The sequence below is a fragment of the Crassostrea angulata genome, chromosome 10, assembly GCF_025612915.1.
Source record: "Crassostrea angulata isolate pt1a10 chromosome 10, ASM2561291v2, whole genome shotgun sequence".
NCBI classification, from domain to species: domain Eukaryota; kingdom Metazoa; phylum Mollusca; class Bivalvia; order Ostreida; family Ostreidae; genus Magallana; species Magallana angulata.
The window spans coordinates 35,302,133-35,318,618 of NC_069120.1; the positions used below are offsets into that span (position 1 = coordinate 35,302,133).

At 32.3% G+C, this 16,486-nt stretch overlaps 1 protein-coding gene across 4 annotated transcripts in view; it reads right to left on the reverse strand.

Moving 5' to 3' along the window:
- LOC128167763 (calcium/calmodulin-dependent protein kinase type II delta chain-like) overlaps nucleotides 1-16,486 on the reverse strand; it is a 51,543-nt gene that overhangs the window by 13,876 nt on the left and 21,181 nt on the right. For all 4 annotated transcript variants that reach the window (XM_052833660.1, XM_052833657.1, XM_052833659.1 and 1 more), the window contains exons 5-12: nucleotides 15,684-15,749; nucleotides 14,297-14,369; nucleotides 10,850-10,952; nucleotides 6,981-7,064; nucleotides 6,202-6,296; nucleotides 4,512-4,634; nucleotides 3,322-3,405; nucleotides 2,432-2,474 (exon numbers count right to left, since the gene is read on the reverse strand). In XM_052833660.1, coding sequence (XP_052689620.1) covers nucleotides 2,432-2,474; nucleotides 3,322-3,405; nucleotides 4,512-4,634; nucleotides 6,202-6,296; nucleotides 6,981-7,064; nucleotides 10,850-10,952; nucleotides 14,297-14,369; nucleotides 15,684-15,749 — 671 coding nt within the window. The remainder of the gene's footprint in view (nucleotides 1-2,431; nucleotides 2,475-3,321; nucleotides 3,406-4,511; nucleotides 4,635-6,201; nucleotides 6,297-6,980; nucleotides 7,065-10,849; nucleotides 10,953-14,296; nucleotides 14,370-15,683; nucleotides 15,750-16,486) is intronic.

The window sequence follows — 16,486 nt, forward strand, 5'->3', positions numbered from 1 at the left end:
TTCAAGTATTTGGGAAGCATCCTTTACCATTGGAATGTGGACATTTTAAATTAAAAATACAATTTTTCAAATGCTTTGGTGATAATAAATTTGTGTTTTGACAAGTTCTTCTATTTTAATTGATATGTGAAGATATTAGAGTCTGGCATTAATCTCTACAACAGTAAAAGAGAAAACTTTCTCATCTTTATTTCTAAATATATACAATATCAGTCACACCAGTAAATTCAGTGTACATTTGTCAATTTAGTAGCAATGGATTTCCTGAGAAGTAGAATATATGCCTCTTTCAACTTATAAAACTAATATGAAAACAAATGGAGAAAAATGCAAAATAATACACTAAAAAAAATGAGGACAACTAAATATATAAATTAATATAACTAAACTAAATCAAACACAAAAAAATTGGTACCAAAAAGAAAACAAGGTGGGATGGGTCATAAATAAAAAAAATGTGGCAGAGAAAATTCTGGAAATGCAACACGGAAGAACCTGACTGGTTACCATGGTCACACACAGACCTACCTGCCAAGATGGCGGGAGTAACAGCAGGCGAAAGGACATTACCTGAATTTGACAACCAGTGATATCAGATAGGTATCACCCCCTTTTTTTTTTTTATACTTTTCTTTTCTTTTTTTAATTTCATCATTGCAGTTTAAAGTATTAATCATATCTCTTTTATTAATTTTTGTTTAATCCTCTTTTTCAGGATTGACCAAGTGAAAAGTATTTCACTTCTATAAGCAATAATGTACATAAAAAAGTACTCATATAACATACAAAAAATTAATACAAGTGATTTTTAATTACATAATTCTCTGTGTCTTTGACATTTGCAAATAATACGTTGCTGAGTTTGGCGTGAACTGTTTTGAGCATAAACTGTACGCATTGTGCAATAGATATTCCCTCATTCCAAATATCCAATGAAAATAATTGATTAATGAGGAACTAAATTTCTACTGGTAAATTTTAACCAATGCAGGAACACATTTGATGCAAACCAAAATAGATTATATTAGTCTTTATTCCCTCTATGCAATATTAGAAAAAATAAAAGTTCATAAAAAAAGGATATATATTTTCATTAAATGTGAATTAATGCATGAAGTAAACAAAAACGTTAATTTGCTTCTACAAAAAGAACCCAGAAAAGCAGCCACTTCTCCTCCTGAAGGAAAGAAGACTTGATTATTTTTATCAAAATTTGTTAATAATTTTAAGAGAAAAAAAAAATAGAGAAAAAATATTTAAAACCCAAATTCAATGGTATAGATAAAAGGTGCGGCGTGTACACAAAGAACTACACAGAACGTCTACTGTACACGTGAGCTTGTACGCATGTATCACACAACACACAAGGCCCGCACAGCCACGGATTGAAGCTACAGTTTCCATGTGTGACACTTACCTTTGTTTACTATATACAAAAGCAAGCAAAAACAGAGATGTACAAAGTTATCATGCCAGTATTAGTACAGTCCAAAGTAAAAAAAAAACAAAAATCACACAGTGAACACGCATTCACATATATTTTCGCCTAACTTTTTTTTTGGGCAGTTCCTTTATGCACACATTTTTTTATGTATTGATAATCTTCTTTTGAATCAGAATTTTGTACATATTTGGGGATCATTTGGAAAAGTTAATAAAAAGTTTAAACAAAATTTTGAAACCAATAAAATAAGTGGTTTTTTTGGACGGGGTGATATTTGTAGGTTGTAGAATACACAGATTTCACACAGTACAACAATAAAGTTGTTTAGATTCAAATGAAGCCTCTTTAATATATCGATTTTAAACCATCTAAAGCAGTTTAGTCTAATGAACCACCTATCAAGGCTTTTGGCGATAACCTTAAGCTTTTTGTCATGAAAGTCACAGCTTATCCATTTTTAATACAAAGATTTTTTTTCTACTTTCTTTAAACAAATTTTGATTTAATAAATTTATCTTACGATGTAGAAAAAAAATTCATTAAACTTGATAGAAACATAAACTGTCTCCAAAGTGTGTTTGCAGTGATCAAGACCTCAGAATTTCACTTCTCTTAGTCTTTTTAAAAGTTGCAAAATCCAGAAAAGGTACAAAGGGGGGCGATTGCAAATACAATATTTAGAAAAAAACATTTTTTAAACAACCAACAATGCAGGATTAGAAATATTCAATAAAAAAGTAATGAGAGGAAAATTTTTCTGGGTTAAAAAGAAGATAGGCAAAAAATAATAAAAAAGATACCGTACTTAAAAATTAAGAAATAAAATTTTTTATACATGTATAAGTGTTGAAGGGAGGCAAAACACGACTTGTCAGGGTTAATGAAAAATGAAATCATTAAAAAAGGCCAAAAATAGAACATTGTAAATTGACACTCGTACAAAAAAACTGGTCACTGACGATATAGATACGAAACTCTCCAACTTACTTGAAAAATTTCTCGTAGCCAACATGGTGGTAAGAATGGCTCCCTGAAAAAAATTGAAAACATCTTCAATAGGAGGTGACTGTGTTAAACAATCTTGAATGTATGCTTGTTCATTAAAACTTGTAATCAATTCAGTTTTAGTTCTGGTAGTGTAACCAAGGTAGTTAATTTACTGTAAAGTCTTCAAAAAAATTTTATTAGCTCAATGGGTGTTTATTACAAGTTTCTGATTTGCTGAGCTTCTTCCCAATATTAGTCTTAGTTTATGCCTGTACCCATTTTCAGCAGGATGGACAAATACCAGTAATATGCACATAAAAAGCTTTGTTTAAGGAAACAATACACAATAGTAAATGCATCTTCCCTAGTCAACGGGTTGGAATATTGAAACAGTCATGTACTTCAAAAAAATTATAAAACATTTGCCCTCTTTATTCATTTATACTTCATAGAACATATTAATCATAAAATATTACAAACTGGTATCATTTGAAACATGTATGTTGTTGCTGAAGTGTTTTAGACATGATGAGAAGCAATAAAAGGGATGTATCAGTTACAAATAAAAAATCACTTTTTATCTTGACCTTTTTTTTTTTTTAAATGTTGAAGAAAGGAAAGATATCATAAATAAAATGGAGATAAGATATAAGGGATCTCTTTTGATCATCTCTCAAATCTTCCACAATGGAAAGATTTAAAGTTTTCTAACAAGTCTTTCTGATCTAAAACATTTAATGACATGTCTACATGTTGGTATGTATCTGTTACACACACACACACACACAAACACACACCATACACAGAGAGAGATAGAAAGAGAGAAAGAGAGAGAGAGAAAGAGAGAGAGAGAGAAAGAGAGAGAGAGAAATTCTTCACTAGGAACAGACCTTGAGCTTTCTGCGAGCATTGAACTTCTTGAGGCAGTCCACAGTCTCCTGGCGGTGTACGACAGATGCCACTCTTTCACGTTGCTGAAAGAAGAAATGTCATCAACTATTACACCTGAAAACTCGTTAATATCTAGTGAATTGAAAGATAAAAATACCGTACTTCCTTTTAATCAAATACCAATCCTTATCTTTTTCGATGATAAAAAAAACTACATTGATATATGGTTACTAGTATATGTTAACATCACACTATTTTTTTCTTTTCCTGTCTAATAAAAATTTAATACAAAGATAGTAAAAAGCCAATTTAATTCAATTGGAATTTTCCAAAGAGGATTATATATTGCCTGTTACCTAGTAACAGTATCTTGCTACCAAAAACCTATAAGTCTATACGTGAGTAGTACAATGTACATTATTTTACCTAACTTAAAGGACTAAATGCTGAATTGTTTCAAAAGAAGTTGTCTTTCTTGCAAGGAGGCAATTGATACCACTGATTCAATTCTTTTAAAACCTTAGACAAATTATTTTTTTTTTAATCTGAACTTTCATTTCAAGCAAACATATAAATGTGGATACATGTAAATATGTATCACTCAATTTTTAATATCTTTAAGTCCACCCCTTTTATTTTTAAGAAAAATATGTACTTTAAAATTGAAAAGATTCACTGAAACTTGGTAAATATTTCAAATTTTTGACAATGAAAGAAATACATTTTTTTAATGAAATTTGAGGTATATACACCATTCAATCAGTGCGATACAAACTGCAGGGTTTTTTTTAATTTTACTTCTCTGATCAAAATTACAGGCAATCACAATGCTCTACTTTTCTTACATTGTATTCAGCAAAATTAAGTGTATATAAGTCAACAAAAAACTGAAAATTAAGTGTATATAAGTCAACAAAAAACTGATTGATCTACATCTATAAAAGATAAATTTTATCTAACCCAATAAATCAATTTTCCTAGTTTTCTATTTTTTTTTTTTATTTTGCCACACGTTATCATATTTCGTTACAATTCCAAGCGAAAAAAATCAATCACACTATGTATGTAACTTAAACACTTCTCTTCTGCTCTGAACATGATTAAAAAATAAAGTCTGGAGATAAGTAAAACTGTGAATTTCCTATATCAAAAAAAAACAATAGCTGGGCTTCTGGGTGCCTGTACTTACACAGATCCAGGGATGTTTGAGAGCCTCCGTGGCAGTGATACGTTTAGCAGGGTTCACAGTTAACATACTGTTGATAAGATTCTTGGCCTCAGGGGTCACTGTGTCCCATTCTGGGGAAGGGTACTGAAAACAAAATAATAAAACACATCTTATGTAAATGCATATATATACATACATTTTACTTATGACAGAGGTAACTCTGAGAAGAGCAGTTCAACTGTTGAAAGGTAATATGTTTTATGGTGCTACCGTTCTGGCGAGCGCAGCAAGAATTACACATACTGTACCTTGCATCATTGCATTGTCAACTTATAGTTTTATTTAGGTATCAACGAACGTCAAAGAATTTTTGAGAGAGTATTGCTCTACAATAAGTATGCCAAATGTATTAATTTTAATGGTTATGATATATACAGTGCAACCCCCTACCCAGAGAGAGAGAGAGAGAGCCCGGTACCTGTTTGTAGGTGTGTAATTTCCCACTTTTATTTAATGGTATGACTATATGCAATATCTACATAATTTTTTTACCTGTTTATTTTTTCATTTTATTCCTTTTTATTTAGTTCAAAATGTCCTATTGTTTATTTCCTCCCTACTCATATACTTACCTGCCTACTGCACGTCTAGCATGCACGGTACATGCATGCACAATTACTTTAAAAATGGATCGACATGACAGTAAAGTATGGCCCTTGCTAGTTTATATATATATAAAATCTCTATATTAAAAAAAGATTAAAAACAAATCATATGTCAATGAGGCAGGTATCGCAGACTATACTGAAATAGCCAGTACACTCATTACAGATGTTTGATCCACCTCTAAATTTTTCGCGGGAAATATAGCACGAGTGCACTGTGACGTCATCCATGACTTTGTTCGTCTTTGTTTACGTTTCTCGACTCAATACGAAGGTATGGAAGCATGTAACAAATCTTTTGAGTCTCGCCAAAGCATATGCGGTACTCAAAACGTGTCTTCAAACTTTAAGTCACCGTAAATTACGAGTTAAAAGTCGGCCATTTTTGGCATAGCACCACGGGTGTAAACATTAGAGAGCATTATGGGACGTAGACAAAAAATTTTGTTTGATGAACTGTAGGTTTAGCTCGTTCTTTTTCCCGCGCACACTAGTTCTTAGAGCTTGCTTCGCTAGCCGGCGCTGCGCGCCGGCGAGCTGCGCTCGCTATTATCTTTGAGCCAGTTTTCAGGACACTAATATTTCTCATTCTTTCTCTCTTACAAGCATTGTAATTAAGTCAAATTCATATTTTGATGATGATGATGATGATGATTCAAAAAGGTAACTGGTTTTTAAGATCTTGACTATGAATATAGACTGTTTATCTAAGACAAAATTCATTCTATGTTGCCTATAATATTCTATGTACAAAATTGAGATCCCGTGAAATTCTGATAACTATAAGCAGTCCCAATTGTGCAAAGTTGTTTTAAAAGAAATCAGGCTGTAACTATTATTTGTATATTAATATACTTAAAAGGTTTACCAAAAATATCTCCTAATTAGAGTAAAATAATTGAAAGTTTCAATGGAGAATTCTGGCAAAATTTCCAAGCTTGTACATTTAAGATTGACCTTAATTACCGGTAATTAATTCATACCTTTTAATCAATTTATTACAGCTAAAAGAATAACATTGGTTATTCAATGATTATTTTACTTACATCATATGCCCCGGCTTTGATTTGGGCATATAAACGAGGTTGATCTTCATCCCAGAAGGGGGGATAACCCACCAGTAAAATGTATAATATTACCCCTGAAAAAAAAACAATCAATGCAATTGAAATGTGTTATAAAGCATTTTCTCTAAAATTTGGCCAATACTCTATAAAATTCATTTGCTCTTATAAGCTTCTTTCCTTTAGGAAGATAAGAAATTTTTTAATGTACATTAAAAATGTACATTTTTACAGGTAAAAAATGTACCTGGCATATGCTAAGACAAGTAAACATAATGTATATATTTTCATGAAATTTCCTTAATTTCTTTATTGTGCTAAACTCTGTTCGACAGTTTTTTCTGCAAATTTGCAGTAAGTACGTGGCAAACATTTGAAATTATTTTCCTACATGGGTACATTTTATTACATGTTTTAGCAATTTTTAAGAATTTAACAAAAATAACACCTATCTGGCTAAATAAGGTTCATGAGTCATATATCTTATCAAGCAATCCAAACTTCTTATTATATTTGGTTGTGTATTCTATTTAGCATTTTTGGCTGAATGTGGCCTTGCAGGCTTAATCAAGTACATTGCTAAAGGCCATGCATACATGTATGGGAAAAGAAACATTCAGGAATATGCTAATTCAAATCTACACCAACTCATTGAAGAACTATTTTTCGCAAAATATAGTAGACGCCAAATATAATGCATTATTTAACAATATTTTGGCAAAATCAGCCCTTAGTGCTAGCTGGCGGACATCTATACGTACCACATGCCCATATATCCACTGGCTTCCCATAGGGATCCTTCCTTATTACCTCTGGGGACAAATAGCCCGGTGTTCCAGCAAAGCCTGTAAAACAAAAAAGTCTAGTTTCAGTTTGAAATCAGGGAGATGAATTATGTATTACGCACACTTATATTGATAATAATTTACAGTTAGATTTAACCAATTACTGGTAAGTATAAGAATGTCTTCAGAAGTTCATTTGTCTTAAAACTGAATGTATACAAATGTTTTATTTTTTGTTTTTACTTTAAGATACTCCAGTAAATCAAGACTGTTTTCTTACATTGTTCGTATCAATCTATTTGAATGAATATCAGTGGTTAAAATATCGGGCTTGTGAACCACAGATCACGAGTTCAATTTTGCCTGGGGCTTTTGTTCATTACTATTTAAATTTTTTATAATTCATGCTATTTCCCTTAAATACTTATAATGCATCATGCTTTTTATCATGATCAAGTAACTTTCTACTGATTTAAGAAACTTTTCAAGGTGTGGTGAGCCCCCTTTAAATACAACACTGCTAATTAAGGTAAAGATCCAGTAAATGCCTAAGTTTATACTGTAATTTTGGTGCTAAATTACATTAGATCCATTGTGATAATGATTATAAACATTCATACTCCCAACCCAGCCACCTTTTCTACCCTACATGCAATGAAAAAGGTTAAACACTGGAAGCTAGAGCACCAAGTAGCCTTTTTGTGTCTAGACAAAATCTTCCCTACTTGGAATTCTTTAATCAAAGGGAAAAATCTCTCACAGCTACTGTATGATAGACTGTGGAAAATTCAGTGGGGAAACCAAACATGTCGATCAGTAAAACTGAATTTGAACCTGAATCGATCAATGACAGCCGCTGGTTAAAGTCGATATCACTGTACAACTTCTACGTCTGGTCTTGATGTGCAGTGGAGATATCAACCCCCCCCAAAAAAATCCCTAACCAACGTAATCTGGTAAAACACAACTATAATGCAGACCAAAAGAAGCGGAGGCAAAAATGAGATGAAATAGATAATCGTCTGTCTATCGCCTCTTTCTTGTCAATTTCCTGTCTCCAAAACTAATCAATTTCCTATGTACTTGTACATTTCCTTTTTAATCGACAGTCAATAGGAAGTTGGTCAGAAAAGACTTGTAAGTTATAGGGCGAGTAAAGACTAAATTCTCTTAAATATCTCATAAAATGACAGACACACATTAATTACATCAACTGGATATCAGTATTGTCTGTTTTGTCTTACGCTGTTCTTTTTGAAATCTTACATTATAAGAGTCAAACAGATAAGTGTGTTATAGACATGAAATCAACATTGCAAGTTCTTTTTTGAAAAATATCATTTTTAGAATATACTCTGTTGCAATTTCCCTTGTTAGTTACATGACATGACAGTTTTTCACTTTGTATGATGCAGAGTGTTGTAAAAGCAACATGTGTTGCCCATAATAGCAACATCTGTGTTATGGTTAATAAATGCAAGGTGAGACAGATGGACAAATATGGCACACAGGAGTAATCTATAGTTAAAGGATGAGCAAAGCTTTGCATTGACTTAAAGGATAAGCAAAGCTTTGCATTGACTTAAAGGATGAGCAAAGCTTTGCATTGAATTAAAGGATAAGCAAAGCTTTGCATTGAAATAAAGGATGAGCAAAGATTTGCATTGAATTAAAAGATGAGCAAAGCTTTGCATTGCATTAAAGATGAGCAAAGTTTTGCATTGAATTAAAGGATGAGCAAAGCTTTGCATTGAAATAAAGGATAAGCAAAGTTTTGCATTGAATTAAAAGATAAGCAAAGCTTTGCATTGAAATAAAGGATGAGCAAAGCTTTGCATTGAATTAAAGGATGAGCAAAGTTTTGCATTGAATTAAAGGATGAGCAAAGCTTTACATTGAATTAAAGGATGAGCAATGCTTTGCATTGAATTAAAAGATGAGCAATGCTTTGCATTGAATTAAAGGATGAGCAATGCTTCGCATTGAATTAAAGGATGAGCAAAGCTTTGCATTGAATTAAAGGATGAGCAAAGTTTTGCATTGAATTAAAGGATGAGCAAAGTTTTGCATTGAATTAAAGGATGAGCAAAGCTTTGCATTGAATTAACGATGCCGGGTCTAATTTGTTCTGCCCTAGATTTTTGGATGAAACTTTTTACATGAATTTCTACTGATATAATTATTATTTTAAGATTAAAAAATAAGACATTTACCACACCGTTTGTTTAGGGGGTCATCTCAAAGTTTGTTAATCTTTAACATAGGACCCTATGGGATTTTGCTTGAAATGTGTCAATTTTGCATATTTTTTACATTTTTTCAAAACTTCTGCCCTAAGGATTTCTTTTTCTGTTCTACATATTAAAGTTATTGCTAAAAGGCATCAAATGGTCAAATAAAAAAAACCTTTTACCTCCTGGTTTGTTCCAGGGGTCTTATCAAAGTTGATTTTTGTATGCCCAATTTCCCAGATTCGTCAGATAATGGCTATTTTTTATTTGACAAAGGCGGAAAAGGTGATCTATATAGTATTATTAAAACATTCAGACATATTTAAGTAATAAATAAATATATAACATCACATATTAAGGGTCATTAATATAAAATACATGGTTACTGTCTTGAAATATATGAATTAAGCTATATTTAGGCGGGTTAAGAAAACGTGACAGAGGGCTAGGCTTGCTGAACCCTCTTCACGTTTTCGACCCGAGCCCAAATATAGCTTATACTTCAAGACATTTATGTTTATTCCACAATAAAACATTATTTTTACGCATCAAACGAGATATTTTCAACAATTTTCGCTGAATATCTGCAGTTGAAACTATCACGCCATGGCGTCAACCAAGCAAAAAGATGACGTCACAATACAAATGAAACGCTGCGCGAAAGCGTGCGTACTCGTTCTGTACTCAGCCTCGTTAAAGGATGAGCAAAGTTTTTGATTGAATTAATGGAAGAGCAAAGTTTTTGATTGAATTAAAGGATGAGCAAAGTTTTGCATTGAATTAAAGGATGAGCAATGCTTTGCATTGAAATAAAGGATGAGCAAAGCTTGGTCAATTAAAGCAAAACTACATTTTCTTAAATAGTTTATCTTCTAACAATAAAATTATATAACTTAAATCTCGACACTACTGATGGACCTATCCTGCTATATATTGGTGAACTGTTTTGTGGGTTTTTTTTATGCCAATGTCATAAATTATCAATTTGCCTTAAACTATGGACTAGCATATCCTGATCTAATATACAGACATTTTAACTCCATTTTCCCCCTTTTTTTAACAATAAAAGAATTGACATTGTCCTTCATCGTCTTCAAAAGGTAATCAAGTAGACAAGATGGCCAAAGAAAGGCTTTTAAGATGGATTTACTTTGTTCATATGGTAGATACTATTAAGCGAATAAAATCAAGGTTTGGTTTACATGGATAGGGGATCAATAGTGACTTTTTGTAAATATATGGATATGTGTATATGTATAATTTGGTGCCGAGAAAAAGATACAGGTATGAAAACAAAAAATATAGGAAATTTAAAAATGCAAAATTCATTTATTCTGCAGAGACAGTTTAACTGTCTCCATAAGTAAAAGGGTTACTTGACCTTATATGCATGTAAATGGAATTCAATGTATTGTACATGTAATGAGAAATCTGCCTCAATATACTACTTTAAAAATGAGTTTTTGTTAAAAAGCTGCTTGTTTCAGCAGATGTTAAGCCAAGTCTTGCAACAAATTTGTTCAAGCTGCTTAAAAGGACAAATACATTATTTAATTTAAATTGGGTTGTGTCTGCACAGTTGTAATTGAGATGCTGGATGTAGTTGTAACTTACCAAACCATGCCTGCTGATCTCCTTGGACTTCTATTGCTAAACCAAAATCAGCAAGCTTTACGGCGGCCCCCTTTACCTTACTTGCTAGCAGTAAATTTTCTGGCTGTAAAAGAGACATCAAAATATCACAAAATCAGAAACGCATCCGACAAAATCAATGTTTTATATAGCGAGTAGATGATCATCAAAGTTATGGATTTATTGTTGTTGTTGGGATATTTCTTTCTCACAAGAGAGAAGAATCCAAGCTTCCATTGATATCACATCTATACATTGATCTTTACAGCATACTTTATTTTCATTAATATGCATAGAACACAAATTTTTGCATATTTTGTTGTTACATATTAAGATGGTCCATAAAGTTAGAGGATGAATGAAGAAAGAAACATGACAGAATCTAAAGGCTATATTTTACAAGAAATTTTGCATCGATCCTTAAACTAAGAATGTTACAAAATACACAAAAATTTATGCCCACCAATATTTATGACTTAAACCACAATTCAAACAATAAGCTAAGTTTAATAAAATAAATCATGGCATCCAAGCAAGATCCTTTAATTGTATATACCGGGGTATATAAATATAGTCTCAGTGGCTTGAATTTATAAATAAAAAAGCATGATTTTTTTTTAGATAGACGACGTATTACAAGAGCCAAGTATTGCACTTAAGCTTGAACTGATCATGTAATTTTTATTAGCAAGCTTAAATTATTTTTTAGTTATTATATATGAAAATAAAGGAGGATTTAGAGCTAGTAAAATCACTATGAATTTTCTACATAGAACTTTTAATCAAGTACCTAATCGGAACCATGATTTGATTCAAGAGATCAAGAACTTTGAGAGATCTAATTAAGTTCAGCTCATCGAGTGTCACATTCTATTCAACTTTATTAACTTGCAGACCCATCTTCTTCCACTCTCTCAGTGACATATTCAAAACACAGGTACAAGCATGCATAGGTCTACAATTCGTTGATATTAGTCAAGATATGTGATGAGCGTTTGTACTTTTGGCAGTTTTGTTGGACTCCATCAATAAATTCACAAGAACCAGACCTTGTTCATATTATTACACCACTCCACATGCGTTTTAAGAGGCTTTGGGTTGACAGAAATGCCAAGCAGGCTGAATTCTGTGCCATATAACAATAATGACTGTCTCAATATGAAAACCCAAATCATCAAATTTTACATCTTAGCCTAATGTTTCATATTTTGTACATGCAACTCTAGTACAGCCATGTATTGCCATAATCAAAATGAGTTAAAAGTAATAATTCATCAAATTTTATAACTGAGCTAGTTTTATATTCTCTGGTCTATTTGAATGTAAATTCTCTAGTACCTACATATATGAAAATTGCTATAATCAAAATGCGATAAGATTAACATTTTTAAATTACTTTCTGTAATACTGTATAACTCTTTTTTTTTAGGAAAATGTGTAGCATTTCTATTTTGCATCAGTCTTTCTTTGCGATTTAAAAAGAGATTGTTAAAAATGTGAAAATTAGATCATCGCTAAATTACCAGATGTAGGGTGTAATGTATCAGGTGTAAGAGGAAAGCCTGTATCAACCTAAAAGCCTTCAAAAATTTCAAATCTTTAATATTAAGATGTTTTTGTCCAATCAAGTGTTGATCTGCATCATTTAATGCAAACCAATCAATATCATTATCTACCTTGAAAATAATTTAAAAAATAATTAATTCATTCATCTTAATGGTTAACTGATAAGATCAAACATAAAAAAAACATTCATAATTGCCTTCTTTCCTTTTCAATTAATTTCAAGATCAGATTTCTTTGTAAAAATGACTTGCATCATTTTTTGAAATATTTTTTATTTACATTGGAACTATTTCTTTCAGTATAGACTTGAGAGAGCCTAGTTATGTGCTGAATCGATACATATAGGCAGAGAAGATATTTATTTCCATTGGGCTACAGCAAGTCTCCCTTTCCTTTTTTTCTTTTTACTTTTTCGTTCTTATTGATTCATATTATCATTCTATGGGTTACACCAAGTCCTTCTATTCTGCCTTCTTGAAAGAAAGAAAGAAAGAAAGAAAGCTTGCTTTTCAACATGCATCTATGTACAATTTTGTCATGGTCCAGGTTGAAAAGTAAAATGCTAAATTTGACTTTCTTATAAAATTATCAAACTGCTGAAAATATGTGTATGTCTACTTCATGTTATACTTTACATAACAACATGTATGCAAAAAGATTTTGTAAATGTATAACAATTTCCCAAAATAAATCAATTAATTTCATGTTTATGAGTAAAAAAAAAAAGTCCATAGGCCCCTCCATACTTAAGTGTTTTAACAACAGATTACAGAAGATCTATATGCATAAATGTACTTTCCAACTTTTTAAATAAAAATTTTGATATATTTTGAGATTTTTCTGAGAAAAATCATTGATATAATAAAGTTCTCATAGTAATGTCTCGACCAATAAATTACAGCACAGGCAAATATTAGATAATATGATAAAGCAAACTAAAACACTTGAAAAATGTAAGTACATGTACTATATCTTGAATGGTAACGGTACTACAAAATTGAATCAAAATGAGCGTAAAAATAATAAACATTATCGCGCCCTTCCTCCAACAGCATATAACAAATCATCCAGCTGTTACATAATCAGAAATCTTCTATTAAACCAAATTGCACAGATTGGTCCTAAGCTCACGATCTTTTGTTAATATCAATCTGTATCAACTCGATGTTCCTCCTCCCATAACCCAATGAATTTTCTGTTTTACTGTCAGACATGTCCGGTATGGATGGCAGATTTATTGTTTGAAATATCCATAAATGCAATCCATGCTTGTATCAAATTTTTGTGAATACAACTGTTAAGAATTTACAGCCTAGTGCAATAATTAAAGCAGTAATTCCCCCAAGTGACTCTGCATATGAATCCGATATTTTGTCCAATCCTGTGTCCGGATCAGACAGACGTTGAAGAGAAGAAAATTCCCCATAATTGCATTTGAAAGAAGATTTACTTAAGCATAATGACATTAATTTGCATGGGGTAAAAAACGTCATGTCTCCGAAAATCAACAAGCTGAGTTTCTTGGAAGATCGAAGTCAACCTTAACAAATGACATTACCTTATCATTTGAAGAGAGGAGAAAAGTCTGTCTTTTCTTTCCCGAATAAAATCTGATAAAATCTACTCAGATAACTTTGGTACCCCCTTCCTTTTACAATTGTCAAGAATGATAAATTTGGAATCTCACTGAAGTCTTGCAGAAAACTTTTCATATAAAACTTGCCAGGATGCTATGCAATAATTTCTCAGTTAATAAGAAACCTGCTTGGATGCTGTGAAGTAATTGTTATGTCAATAAAACTATCTGCATCATAATAAATATGGGGGAAAATACTCCCCCGCCCTGGTAGCATTGCTCATTACCTTTAAATCTCTGTGAACTATTCCATGGACGTGACAGTAATTTACACTTTCTAAAATTTGCTGCATACAATGGCTGGAATGAAAAAAAAAGAGAGAATGAGATAATTTAATTTTAGTCAGTTCTATTTTACAGCTAATTTCCCAAAATGTCTTATTTCTTGAAATTACACAATATTCTGTTAAATTAAACCTTAAAATGAAACTTTAATAGTATTATAATGATTCTCAAGATATCAAGTTTACTCCCCCACAACTGCATCTCTCTCTCTCTCTCTCTCTCTCTCTCTCTCTCTCTCTCTCTCTCTCTCTCTCTCTCTCTCTCTCTCTCTCCTATAAGTTAAACAGTGCATTTCAACCCAATACTAATGCTTTTTGAACAGGGAAGCAGAAAAAGTAGATTAAATCTCTTTTAACACCAACAACATTGACAACATGAGAAAAAGTGAATAACTTATATTCAATCTCATAAAGGAGAGGCGGAAGGAGGATGGGAGATGATCCACAACCTGGGAGATTGTCAGACTGGTGAATTGTTACAGATCACCAAGTCCAACAATAGCCAGACTCGTTAGCACTTAATGGGGAAATTCCCTTGATAATTTGGCTGTTACGGATATTCTAAAGCAGGCCCTTCATGGAATCCTCTATATATATATATATATACAGTCCGGTCTTGTTATAAGGATATTTGCATATATTAGAAATATCTCAAGGGAATTAATTACACGTTCACAGTAGAGATGCATGGTAATAAGTGATACAGATATCTTATGTTTCAAGTTTGTCAGAATTTGCAAACAATTATCCTTTTGTAATTATTATCTGCAACAAATTCTGAAACTACAAAGAGAAAACTCCCATCCAAATGACATGTATTATACATTTGAAAATTTGCACAAATTTGACCATGTTACAATTCCTCTTCCTATGCCCATCATCTGCCCTAGCTTCCCTATTATCATTGCAGTACCCCTTCACTAGCTACATTTTGATTGTTAATTTCTCCACTAGGGTTTTTCAAATTTTGCTTTTGTGTAAGTTGGCACAAGGGTCAAAACTGTCATATCTCTTCAGTAGCACAAATGCGCATACCTGCGCATACAGGGTTATTTTCGCTACGTGTAATTTTTGCCGTTCTACATTAGCAAACAGTTTTGCCCCATCTAGAATTTGCCTAGAGATAGTTTTAGACATCTGAATTTCACCCAGTTTTTAATTAGCCTGCTGACAACAAGGGCAAAAGGGGCAAAAGTAAAACGGGGGTGAATATTTCTGTGTATACAGTATATGTGACTGAAGAGATCTGTATTTTAATCAGAGATTGCATATCAGCATGAGGATGAACGTGTTCTATACTGTAAATCTTTCATTGGTCGTTTCTACTCACCTGGCATCTGCTTCACTGTAGAATTCCCTTGCGACAATGTCTTCAAATAATTCCCCCCCTGTAACCCTGAAACAAAAAAAAACCACTATCAGTTGTTAACTAATAAATCACATCAATGCCCTTAATCTCATGGCATTGAATGGATATTCAAATTTATTATTCATTCAATAATTCATTATTCAAACACTGGCTCTTCGCGGGATACAGTCGATCCTGGTATTACGCAGGAAAAATCAGCCATAAAACCTTCAAACAACCATGAAAACGAAGCAAGCCCCACAGTATATGGCCAAAAAATTGAAGGGAAGAGGGGCACATCAAAACCAAAACTGGAGGAAAATGTCTGCCATCTAAGCACAAAACGCTATGATAATGTCACGTTCAAGTGTCTCAATAAAGCTCTGAACTGCAATGAATTTATAACCAAAGGTTGGAGACATTTCGGGTGATATTTACACTTTCTTTTACAACTGTAGAATACTTTAAAATAAAAGCTTTTTATCTCAATTTTTTTATTAGCTCCTTGACCTGATACACTGTGCAGTAATCCTACCCCTTGTAACCTGTTTCCAATTTAGAACCATTGTTAAACTGCAGAGATTTGTATCTCCGTAATAGTTTCAAACTTGAACTAAAATTAATTAGCCTCCTCTCTGAAAACATTTCTGTGTTGTCACCCGCCACTTAAAGGATCAAAGACTTTTTAAACCTAGGTAAAAAAAAAAAACATCATGACATACTAGCCTGTCAGGTTTACAAACAGATCGTGACCATACAATCTGGGGTCATGAAAAGAGGTCAAG